Source organism: Eptesicus fuscus, chromosome 17, assembly GCF_027574615.1.
Source record: "Eptesicus fuscus isolate TK198812 chromosome 17, DD_ASM_mEF_20220401, whole genome shotgun sequence".
NCBI classification, from domain to species: domain Eukaryota; kingdom Metazoa; phylum Chordata; class Mammalia; order Chiroptera; family Vespertilionidae; genus Eptesicus; species Eptesicus fuscus.
The window spans coordinates 5,840,748-5,853,870 of NC_072489.1; the positions used below are offsets into that span (position 1 = coordinate 5,840,748).

General features: G+C 43.7%; 1 protein-coding gene across 2 annotated transcripts in view; it reads left to right on the plus strand.

The window, feature by feature from the left end:
* The window catches only part of ZFAND4 (zinc finger AN1-type containing 4), a 118,858-nt gene that overhangs the window by 51,201 nt on the left and 54,534 nt on the right, over positions 1–13,123 (plus strand). For both annotated transcript variants that reach the window (XM_054729223.1, XM_028156868.2), the window contains 2 exons: positions 4,526–4,601; positions 8,576–8,643. In XM_054729223.1, the coding sequence (XP_054585198.1) occupies positions 4,526–4,601; positions 8,576–8,643 (144 nt within the window). The remainder of the gene's footprint in view (positions 1–4,525; positions 4,602–8,575; positions 8,644–13,123) is intronic.

Below are 13,123 nucleotides of genomic sequence, written 5' to 3' on the forward strand. Positions count from 1 at the left end.
AACCCAGGGGCACGGCGTCACCCAGACTAAGGGGAACGTGGCCTCACCCATACCCAAGGGGCGCGTGGTCTCACCTGGGCCTGGGACCCAGCCTCACCCGGATGGATCCAGGGGCGCATGGCCTCACCCGGACCCAGGATCTGGCTTCACCCGTACCCAGGGACGCTTGGCCTCTCCCAGACCCAGGGGCACATGGTCTCACTCGGGCTTAGTTGCACAAGGCCTCACCTGGATCCAGGGACACATGGTCTCTCCCGGACCCAGGGACGCTTGGCCTCTCCCAGACCCAGGGCCACTTGGGCTCACCCGGGCCTAGGTTCACGAGGCCTCATCCGGATCCAGGGACGCATGGTCTCACCCGGACCCCGGGACGCTTGGCCTCTCCCAGACCCAGGGGCACGTGGCCTCACCCGGGCCTAGGTTCACGAGGCCTCACCCGGATCCAGGGACACATGGTCTCACCCAGACCCAGGAACGCTTGGCCACTCCCAGACCCAGGGCCACTTGGGCTCACCCGGGCCTAGGTGCACGAGGCCTCACCCAGATCCAGGGACACATGGTCTCACCCGGACCCCGGGACACTTAGCCTCTCCCAGACCCAGGGGCACATGGCCTCACCTGGGCCTAGGTGCACGAGGCCTCAACCGGATCCAGGGACACATGGTCTCACCCGGACCCAGGGACGCTTGTCCTCTCCCAGACCCAGGGCCACTTGGGCTCACCCGGGCCTAGGTGCACGAGGCCTCATCCGGATCCAGGGACGCATGGTCTCTCCCGGACCCAGGGACGCTTGGCCTCTCCCAGACCCAGGGCCACTTGGGCTCACCCGGGCCTAGGTGCACGAGGCCTCACCCGGATCCTGGGACACATGGTCTCACCCGGACTCAGGGATGCTTGGCCTCTCCCAGACCCAGGGCCACTTGGGCTCACCTGGGCCTAGGTGCACGAGGCCTCACCCGGATCCAGGGACACATGGTCCCACCCGGACCCAGGGACGCTTGGCCTCTCCCCGACCCAGGGCCACTTGGGCTCACCCGGGCCTAGGTGCACGAGGCCTCACCCGGATCCAGGGACACATGGTCTCACCCAGACCCAGGAACGTTTGGCCACTCCCAGACCCAGGGCCACTTGGGCTCACCCGGGCCTAGGTGCACGAGGCCTCACCCAGATCCAGGGACACATGGTCTCACCCGGACCCAAGGACGCTTAGCCTCTCCCAGACCCAGGGGCACGTGGCCTCACCCGGGCCTAGGTGCACGAGGCCTCATCCGGATCCAGGGACACATGGTCTCACCCGGACCCAGGGACGTTTGGCCTCTCCCAGACCCAGGGCCACTTGGGCTCACCCGGGCCTAGGTGCACGAGGCCTCATCCGGATCCAGGGACGCATGGTCTCACCCGGACCCAGGGACGCTTGGCCTCTCCCAGACCCAGGGCCACTTGGGCTCACCCGGGCCTAGGTGCACGAGGCCTCACCCGGATCCTGGGACACATGGTCTCACCCGGACCCAGGGATGCTTGGCCTCTCCCAGACCCAGGGCCACTTGGGCTCACCCGGGCCTAGGTGCACGAGGCCTCACCCGGATCCAGGGACATATGGTCTCTCCCGGACCCAGGGCTGCTTGGCCTCTCCCAGACCCAGGGCCACTTGGGCTCACCCGGGCTTAGGTGCACGAGGCCTCACCCGGATCCAGGGACACATGGTCTCACCCGGACCCATGGATGCTTGGCCTCTCCCAGACCCAGGGCCACTTAGGCTCACCCGGGCCTAGGTGCACGAGGCCTCACCCGGATCCAGGGACACATGGTCTCACCCGGACCCAGGGATGCTTGGCCTCTCCCAGACCCAGGGCCACTTGGGCTCACCCGGGCCTAGGTGCACGAGGCCTCACCCGGATCCAGGGACACATGGTCTCACCCGGACCCAGGGACGCTTGGCCTCTCCCAGACCCAGGGCCACTTGGGCTCACCCGGGCCTAGGTGCACGAGGCCTCATCCGGATCCAGGGACGCATGGTCTCACCCGGACCCAGGGACGCTTGGCCTCTCCCAGACCCAGGGCCACTTGGGCTCACCCGGGCCTAGGTGCACGAGGCCTCACCCGGATCCAGGGACGCATGGTCTCACCCGGACCCAGGGACGCTTGGCCTCTCCCAGACCCAGGGCCACTTGGGCTCATCCGGGCCTAGGTGCACAAGGCCTCACCCGGATCCAGGGACACATGGTCTCGCCCGGACCCAGGGACGCTTGGCCTCTCCCAGACCCAGGGCCACTTGGGCTCACCCGGGCCTAGGTGCACGAGGCCTCATCCGGATCCAGGGACACATGGTCTCGCCCGGACCCAGGGACGCTTGGCCTCTCCCAGACCCAGGGCCACTTGGGCTCACCCGGGCCTAGATGCACGCGGCTATGCCACCATCTTGGTTCCTCTCCTCAGGCATCTTTAGTTCACACCACTTTCCCTCCACTGAAGCCTGGGGTAAGTTACTAAAAGTGAAAATCTTGTGCTCTGGGTTTAAAAACAAACAAACAAAAAACCCTGCAGCTTTATGTCTGACCGGCTCCACACTCCCTGGTGATCAGTGTCCCTGCTGCCTTTCATAGCTGGATGTTATGTGGGTCACTGGTCTCAGCTCTAGTGCTCTAGGATGAGGAGCCCAGCCTGGGTCCTAGGCCTCCATCTTTTTGTGCCGCACCAGTACAGCCAAGGGTTTGGCGAGCCTGAGCAGGGGTGACGAAGGATGGAGAAATGATAGACAAAGAGAAAAAGCTGGGTCTAGGTGGATCTTCTGTGTCTTGCTAAGGCCACAGAACAGATCCAGACTGCAAAGCTGAGGCTTTATTTATAATCAGGGACAAACAAGGTAATTTACAATGTTGTTGTAAGTTTCACTTGTTTTGGCAGCACTTGCTGCCCCTCCCACAGCCCACTAGCTACCCAGGAAAGATCTAGGGAGCAGTCACAAGATCAAGCTTAATTATGCTTAGAGGACTGTGCCCTCCAAGCTGGGACTTGTTTGTGACTTTGCCAGCAGGTCAGTCCGAGGCTTAACCCTATAACCGCTCCCAACACTTCTCGGGGGAAAAAACCGTCCTGTAGCTGAGAACTCCCTCTTCACTCTTGGCCTGCTGCCTGTGAAAGCTGGGTCAGCCTTTCTCGTGACCTTGCCCTCCCAGGTGTTTTCTGTCCTTCCTTGATATAAGCCTTCTCCTCAGCTGGACCTCAGTTGGTAATTCCAGGTGAATGTTCCCCACTTTAGCTGTATTTCTAGTCTGGCCCTGGGAGGATGTGCAAGAAACATCTGCCTATTTGGCCACCACCTTCCTGTCTCTTGCTATTTTTTTATTTAGTTATTATTGACATATATGAGTTTCAGGTGTACCACATAATCCTATATAATCCTATATAATAAAAGGCTAATATGCAAATCAACCAAATGGCAGCACAACCGGTCGCTATGATGTGCTCAATGCAGGAGCTGCCCCCTGGTGGTCAGTGCACTCAACAGGGGGAGCACTGCTCAGCCAAAAAGCCCTGAGCCAGGCTCACGGTTGGTGAGCGCAGTGGCAGTGGGTGGCAGGAGCCTCTCCCGCCTTTGGGGCAGCGCTAAGGATGTCCGACTGCCAGTGGGGAGCAGGCCTAAGCCGTCAGTTAGACATCCCCCCAGGGCTCCTGGACTGCGAGAGGGCGCAGGCCGGGCTGAGGGACGCCCTCCCCCCCCACAAATGCATGAATTTCGTGCACCGGGCCTCTAGTGATTTAATATTTGTATGTATTGCAAAATGATCTCCACAATAAGTTTAGTTAATATCCATCAGCATAAAGTTACAAAAGTTTTTTCTTTTTTTAATGAAAACTTTTATTGATTGATTTTTAGAGAGAGGAAGGGGGGAAGGGAAGCATCAAATTGTCATTCCCCTTATTTATACATTCATTGGTTGCTTTCTGTATGTGCCCTGACTAGGGATCACACCTGCAACCTTGGCGTATTGGGGCAGCGCTCTAACCAACTGAGCTACCTGGCCAGGGCAAAAGTTCTTTTCTCCTGTGATGAAAACTTTTCAGATCTCTCTTAGCAACTTTTAGATATACAACACAATATTATTAATTCTAGTCCCCATGCTATACATTACATCCCCATGCCTTATTTTATGGCTGGGAATTTGTACGTTTTAACTGCCTTTACCCATTTTACCCATTCCCACTCATACTTTTAACCTTGTATATAACCCTGAATGAAGACTGTACTTTGCAGCGTTTAGAACTGTCTTCCAGTTTCAAGGTCAGAGAGTTACTGAAACATACTGTTCTTTTCTAAAGTGAGTGGATTGGACTACATCTACGTTTAGCTATGTCTTTTACCTGTGATTCTGTAAATTTTAGCTAAGCACTCAGCATTCAATATAGAAGTGTGTTTAATTTCTTGTTGTTATTGTTATTATTTTCATTTCATACATAGCTTTGTATCATATTTTTAAGAAGATTCTATTGCATTTTAAACCATTTTTTATAACCTTTCCCTAAGGTATTCCCATCTGTCAGCAGCACTTAATTTGGAATAACGTGGAACTTGAAGATGATTATTGCTTGAATGATTACAAGTGAGTGTAATTGCATATTAATTGTTTTATAGATGCTCAGTATTGCGACTTCATATAGTACCAGTTTTTCTTCTGAATCCGTGGATCATGTCTCTTATTCTGAATAGTTCTGTTTCCTAGATTTCAGTGTAAATCCTGAACTAAATAAACTTTTGAACAAAACAGAAACAGAAGCAGGGAAACGTGGAAGAGACTGACAGCTGTCAGAGGGGAGGGGAAGTGGGGACTGGATGAAGAAGGTGAAGGGATTAGTCAAAAAAACTTATATACATACCATATAGACACAGGCAACAGTATGGTGATAGAGAAAGGAGCACTGGGGGGTAGGTGGAGGTGAGCAAAGGGGAGAAAATGGGGACAGAAAGAGACTTTGCTTGGAGTGATAAACAATGCAGTTTGCAGATAATGTGTTGGTGTTGTATTTTGGCAATTATTATTTTTTTTAATGTGTGTTTTTTGTTGTTGATAGTATTACAGATGTCTCCCATTTACCTCCCCGCCCTTTACCGCCTCCTCTCATCCCCAATGCCCCCCTCCCAGGTCTTTACCACCCTATTACCCATGTCCATAGGCTGTGCGTGTAAGTTCTTTGGTTTATCTCTTCTCGTTCCCCCAGCCCCACCTCAGGATATGTCAGTCTGTTTCATGCCTCTGTGCTTCAGGTCTTATTTTATTGGTCAATTCATTTTGCTCACTGGAGTCCACAAATAAGTGAAATCATGTGATATTTTTCTTTCTCTGTCTGGCTTATTTTACTTAGCATAATATTTTCCAGGTCCTCCATGCTGTCCCAAAGGATAAGAGATCCCTCTTTTTTATAGCTGCATAGTATTCCATTGTATAAATGTCTCACAGCTTTTTTATCTATTCATCTACTGATGGGCCTTGGGCTGTTAAAAAATCTTAGCTATTGTAAATAACGCTACTATGGACATAGGGGTGCATATATTCTTTCTGATTGATGTTTCGCGATTCTTAGGATATATTCCCAGAAGTGGGATCACTGGGTCAAACAGAAGTTCCATTTTTAATTTTTTGAGGAAACTATAGTGTTTTCCATAGTGACTGCACCAGTCTGCATTCCCACCAGCAATGAACTCGTGTTCCCTTTTCTGTGCATCCTTGTCAGCACTTGCTGTTTGTTGATTTTTTTGATGATAGTCATTCTGACAGGTGATATCTCGTTGTGGTTTTAATTTGCACTTCTCTGATGAGTACTGACTTTGAGTATTTTTTCATGTGTCTCTTGGCCATCTGTATTTCCTTTTTGGAGAAATGTCTATTCAGCTCTTCTGCCCATTTTTTAATTGAATTGTTTGTCTTACTTTTGTTGAGTTGTATGAGTGCTTTATAGGTTTTGGATATTAACCCCTTACCAGATGTATCATTGACAAATATGTTCTCCCATTCAGTGGGTTCCCTTTTCATTTTGATAGTGGTTTCTTTGCTGTGCAGAAGCTTTTTATTTTGATGTAGTCCCATTGTTTATTTTTTCCTTAGTTTCCTTTGCCCTAAGAGATGTATTAGCAAAAATTCTGCTGCGTGAGATGTCTGAGATTTTATTGCCTATGTTTTCTTCGAAGATTGTTATGATTTCATGCTTTACATTTAAGTCTTTTATCCATTTTGAGTTTATTCTTGTGTATGGTGTAAGTTGATGGTCTAGTTTCATCTTTTTGCATGTGTCTGTCCAGTTTTCCCAGCACCATTTTTAAAATTAATTAATTTATTTATTAAGGTATCACATATTTGTCCTCATCCCCCCATTCCCATCCCACACCCCTCCCCACGCATGCCCCCACCCCCCTGTTGTCCTTAACCACTGGTTAGGCTCATATGCATGCACACAAGTCCTTTGGTTGATCTCTCTCCCTTACTCCCACCCTCCCCTTCCCTCCCTCTGAGGCCCGACAGTCTGATCCATGCCTCCTTGTTTCTGGGTCTGCCCAGCACCATTTGTTGAAGAGGCTGTCTTCATTGTATGTTTTTGCTTCCTTTGTCAATTATTAATTGACTGTAATGGTGTGGGTCAATTTCTGGGGCTTCTGTTCTGTTTCATTGATCTATATGCCTGTTCTTATGCCAGTACCAGACTGTTTTGGTTATAATGGCTTTGTAGTATAGTTTGATATCCGGTATTCTGATTCCTCCAACTTTGTTCTTCTTTCTCTTCTTTCTCCTATAGCTATTTGGGATATTTATGGTTCCATATAAATTTTTGGAGTATTTATTCTGGTTCTGTGAAGTGTGCCATTGGTATTTTAATAGGGATTGCATTGAATCTATAGATTGCTTTGGGTAGTATAGACATTTTAATGATGTTAATTCTTCCAATCCATGAACATGGTAAACATCTTTTTGTATCTTCCTCTATTTATTTTTTTCAATGTCCTATAGTTTTCCAAGTACAGGTCTCTTACCTCCTTAGTTAAGTTTATTCCTAGGTATCTTATTTTTGTTGTTGTTGTTGTAATAGTAAATGGGATTCTTTTTTTAGTTTCTTTTTCTGAGAGTTCATTATTGGTGTATAAAAATGCCATTGATTTCTATATGTTGATTTTGTATCCTGCTACCTTGCCAAATTCATTTATTAAGTCCAGTAGTTTCCTGGTAGAGTCTTTAGGGTTTTCTATGTACAATATCATGTCATCTGCGAGTAATGAGAATTTTACTTCCTCCTTTCCAATTGGGATGCCTTTTATCTCTTCTTGTCTGATTGCTGTGGCTAGGACTTCCAATACTATGTTGAATAAGAGTGGTGAAAGTGGATATCCTTGTCTTGTTCCTTTTCTTAAGGAAAAAGCTTTTAGTTGTTGACCATTGAGTATTATGTTGGCTGTAGGTTTGTCAGATATGGCCTTTATTATTGAGGTATGCTTCCTCTATTCCCACTTTCCCAAGAGTTTTTATCAAAAAAGGGTGTTGCATTTTGTCGGATTTTTTTTCTGCATCCATTGATATGATCATGTGATATTTATCTTTCAATTTGTTTATGTGATATATCACATTTACTGATTTGTGGATATTTTACCAGCCTTGAATCCCCGGAATAAATCCCACTTGATCATGGTGTATGATCTTTTTAATATATTGTTGGATCTAACTTGCTAATATTGCAGATGATATTTTATTGAGTTGTACACATGAAACCTTTTTGGTTTGGGGAACCAATGTCACCCCAATACATTCAATTAGAAAAAGATGTGTTGGCTCAGTACCCCATATTACCTGATTGTTGTCCTTTGAATCTTTGTTTTACTTTTTTCATTATTCACTCTAAGCTATTAATCTCCTTCCTTTTTAGATCTTTCTCTTCTGATCTTGCATTCTTTGCTTCTTTATTTGAATATTGATCCAATTCTCACCTGACTAGGTTCCTTTTCTTTCCATTTTCACAAGTATTGAGTGAGAGAGTATTGCTCTTCACCAAGTCTTCCATTTTTCATTAAGCCCTTCTTCCATTACTAAGTGGGACACTGCAGATATACTGTCTGACATTTTGCCTTGTTTTCCTCCCATATCTCACATAAACTTTCACTCTTAAGAAAAGAGCAAAAAGGCCAGAGGCAATACGCAATAGCTGGAAGAGCATTGGGAGACCTTGTAGATTTTCTGTTTCCTATTTTACTAAATATATCTGCTATTTTCTAATACTTTGGGTCTTGAATAAGAATCTTTTTTTCTTAGGGCCTCTTTTTTCTTACATGTAAAAAAAAGAGGTTAAACCACATGGTCACAGATCCTTTCCAGTACTTTTATTCTGAGATTTAATGTCATATTTAAGGCTTATGAAAACTTCTTCACTTTTTCATTATTTAAGAAGTAAATAAGTTAACATTTTATGTTTATGCTCATTGTTATATCTATTTTTAGAGGACAGGCACTATGCCTGGTAAAGCAGCAATAATTATGTAGATATTTAACAGTGAGTGTATTTTGATGATTGTAGTTATTTTTGTATTAATTATCCACAGCATTTCAGAAGGCTGTACCTTGAAGCTGGTACTGGCTATGCGTGGCGGACCTATAAATACTAGAAGAGGTAGGCATATGTTAAAATTATGTATATTAAGCACTTTCACAATAACACTCTTTAAGCCAGTCGGTGTTTTTATGTTTTGTAGTAAGGTTCTCTTTCTGCTCTTAGGTTTTAGAAGAACCACTTTTTTTTTTTTTTTATAGGCATTGTTCTTTAAAGCCTAAATCAACAGTGGCAGGAACTCATATACCAGAAAGTCTAATGATTCATGATTTCATCCAGGAAGATTTAAAAATAAACCTCATCGCCCTAGCTGGTTTGGCTGAGTGGATAGAGCATTGGCCTGTGGACTGAAGGGTCCCGAGTTTGATTCCAGTTAAGGGCATGTGCCCAGGTTGTAGGCTGGATCCCCAGTAGGGGGGTGCAGGCCAATTGATGATTCTCTCTCATCATTGATGTTTCTCTCTCTCTCTCTCTCTCTCTCTTTTTCTCTTTCTCTCCCCCCTCCCTTTCTACATCCCTCCCTCCCTCACTCCCTCTCTGAAATCAATAAAAATATATTAAAAAAACAAATAACTAAAAATAAACCTCATCAATATAGGGAAGGGAAATGGAATGGCATAATAAAAATATGTTGTTGTTGTGATTAGGTTCATTCCAGGCTTGTTGCTTGTTTTTATCCGCTGATTCTTTAATCCCTGGGGTAATGTTTTTTAAAGATATATTTTTTAATTGATTTCAGAGAGGAAGGGAGAGGGAGAGAGATATATAAACATCAATGATGAGAATCATCGATTGGCTGCCTCCTGCATGCCCCCTACTGGGGACCGAGCCCGCAACCCAGGCATGTGCCCTGATGGGGAATCAAACTGTGACCTCCTGGTTCATGGGTCAACACTCAATCACTAAGCCACACCAGGCAGGCCTGGGGTAATGATTTTTGTAGAAACTTCCTGGATATCTCTTAGCCTTGTCTATGATGTATTTGGGTGTCATGGATATTATCATGGCCCTGTTGAATCCTTTTTCAGAATGTGGGCAGTCCTTGGGAATTCATTCATTCGTTTGTTCATTCATTCAGCAAATACATTTTGAGCATCTACTAGATGTTCAGTGCAATATTTTATGAGAAAAATGTCCCTAATTCATGAAGGTCCCCACAATAAGTGTGTAAAGAATGGATATCATTTTAAGCAGTCATAAATGCTGTGGAGGAAACAGGTTAGTATGATAGAGTCTGTGGAGACAGGTGATAGGAGGATGATTGGGGAAGGGCCCTGGGAGAAGATGATGTGAGCAGAAACTTGATTAATGAGAAAGTTCTAAGCATGGGGAGAATTGGGAGTGTTTACATTGGTCCCTGATTCAGGCATGCCACATGAACCCCACCAGATAGAGGCTCCCTTAGACTGCTTAGAGCAGTCCTTATTTTGGGGAAGGATGTCATAGTTGTTTGAGCCTTCTTTAACCAGAAAACGAAATTAAGTATTGAGTCTACTGCTGGCTTATTTCTTCTACAAGTCAAATTTTATCTCCATGCTTCAAATTTTAGTTAAAAAATAAAGGTATTACCATCTTGTTTCTAACTACTTCAAGAGGATTTTGAGAGATATGTTCTTTTTGCTGTTTAACTATTTTGGATAAGCTAGAAAAGATGAAAATAATGTTAGAGCTGATTAATTAGCACTCCTAATATCAGGGACTGTCTATTAACATGAAATTCTTGTATGTGACATAAGTTGACGTCTGTAGTACCGATTCTGAGGGTAGTACATTATTGTAAGATAGAATTATACAGTATTTAATGACATGTGAACTCCATTGTATCATATTTTTGAAAGTTGGTTATTCGTGTACACTATTTTCTTTAAACCAGGGTTTTAATCAGAGCACCTATATCTTTTTACTAGGACTAAAATTATTTTATGTTTATGAGGAGGAGTGTAAGTGCTATAGATTCTGAGTTAAAAATATATGTATTTTTTAAAATTTAAAAAATTTAAAATGAACTGCATTACTACCCTTTGATAGTTGAAGCTTTGTAATACCTTTTTCCCCTACAACGTTTTGTGCCTTATTTATAAATTGAAAAATCAGCACTTAGAAATTGTCTATTTTTTAATATTTTAAATTAAGTTTTTAATAATTTTGCCTTTATCAAATCAACATTTTTAAAATTAAAAGCTTGATGTTGTCTACCTTACATCATTAAAATCTTTGTGAACCCAGATCTAAAACTTCTCCATATGGATTTGAGAAACCATGTTTTTTAGCTATTTAATCTTATTTAAAACTTATGGTTTAGAAAGTACCTTTATCATCTGAGTTCCAGTAAGTAATATTTAGCTTTAAAATTTTTTTTAATGAACCATATTAAAACAGCGTAGAAAATACTTTCCTTCCTAAAACTAAATTTTATCTTAAACTATTCACTGAGTGGCCAGATTATTATGATCTCTGAATGAATGCATAATAATCTGGCCACTCAGTATGTGTGTGTGTGTGTGTGTGTGTATATATATATATATATATAGTATATATATTAGAGGCCCGGTGCATGAATTCGTGCATGGGTGGGGCCCGGCCAGCCTGGCCAGGGGGAGGGGACATGGGCAGTTGGCCAGCCTGCCTGCTGGTTGAACTCCTGGTCGAAGGGACAGTTTGCATATTAGCCTTTTATTATATAGGATAAACACTGAGTGGCCAGATTATTATGCGTTCAGAGATCATAATAATCTGGCCACTCAGAGTATATACAATGTTTTATACCTGATGAAATCTAAGTGATTTTTCTGTTATGAAAATGTGTGTACATATAGATACATATGTGTATAAACATATTAAATCCCAGTGCTTCCCTAAGAAAGGCACACTATGTTGATTTAAGTAAGGTTTCCATGTGGCGTTAGTAATGACAATAGCATAGGTTTTTATTTCTCATGAATATAATGTGGAAAATATATCATTAACTTAAAACTGGCAAGAACTTGTTTTTAAAATGTCTTCTAATATTAATCATTTTGTGCCTATGAAAGAGTCAATCAAAACATCTGAACATTTAAAAACTATATATTTTTATTGATTTCAGATAGGAAGGGAGAGGGATTAAGAGATAGAAACATCAATGATGAGAGAGAATCACTGATCAGCTGCCTCTTGCACAGCCCACACTGGGGATCGAGCCCATAACCAGGGCATATGTTCTGACCGGGAATCGAATTGTGACCTCCTGGTTCATAGGTCGATGCTCAACCACTGAGCCACACTGGCTGGGCCTCAAACATTTTCATAAAATAAACTAAATCCTATTATATTTCTTACGTTTTTGAGTTTTAGTAGTGGTGGTATTGAATTTAGGATATGAGAACATCTTTAATGTTTTTACCTTGTTACTTTCAGAGTTCAACTTTTCTTATTATAATTTTTTTAAGAGAATAGTGCGGCACTGTGATTCTGGTAATAAGTAAGCTACTTGAATGAGAGTTATGGAGTTTGAGAAATTATTGCTGCTTTTAGGAAAGAGCAAAAGTTTCTTCAACTTGTCATGAGAATGTCTTTGGGAACTATTTTATTTCCTGTAACCATTACTTAAGACACCCAAGTGTGGAGTTCAGGGGCTTTTAGAACATTCACCCCATGAGCCAGCAATCTCTTCAGGCCAATTCCCACCACAGGAGCAGGATCTGTGGCTGCTGTGGACAAGAGCAGGTTGTAATATCATTCAAACCCAAGGACATCTTTGACTTTTTTTTTTTCAACATACTGATTTTTTCAAGTTATTGTTTAAAGTATTACATATAGTAGTACATATATCTCCTTTTTTTTCCCCATTGACCTTCCCCCAGCCTCCCCTACCCCCTGTCGCATGACCTCATCCCCCGTCAGTAGTGAGGGTTTTGCCCCAGTCCTGTGCTCTCACTGGGCACAAGGATGTACTGTATTTTCTGGCGTATAAGACGACTGGGTGTATAAGATTTTTCTGGGTTAAAAAGTCGTGTTATACGCCGGAAAATACAGTACTCCAATATATCTAATCCATTATATTTAATCCCATCAATATAGTCCAATATACCATATTTTCCGGTGTATAAAACGACTTTTTAACCCAGGAAAATCTTATATGCCCAGTCGTCTTATACGCCAGAAAGTACGGTATTCTATTCTAGAACAACTCGGCTCCTGGAAGACGCTTTTAACAAACAACATTCTGACCATTATACACATTGCAGTTTCAGTACTTAAGTGGCCCCCTTGTTTCTGAATTACTGTGTACTTTTAATTACCTGACTGCACATCAAGAAACAGCTCTGAGAGGACTCAGCCTCTATATAAAACCAGAAAGAAGAAGGATTCAGTTGCTTCTCACTTCTAATATATCTCCTAATTATGTGTGTGCTGATTTTTTAATATAATGTAAGTGGGATTTATATTGCTTTTAATTGTTGATTGTTGGAACCAATATTGGAAAATATGGGAAGCAGAGCTGACAAGTGAGAGCAATCATAGATAATTATGTCATAGAGTCAGCAACTATACAGGCTAG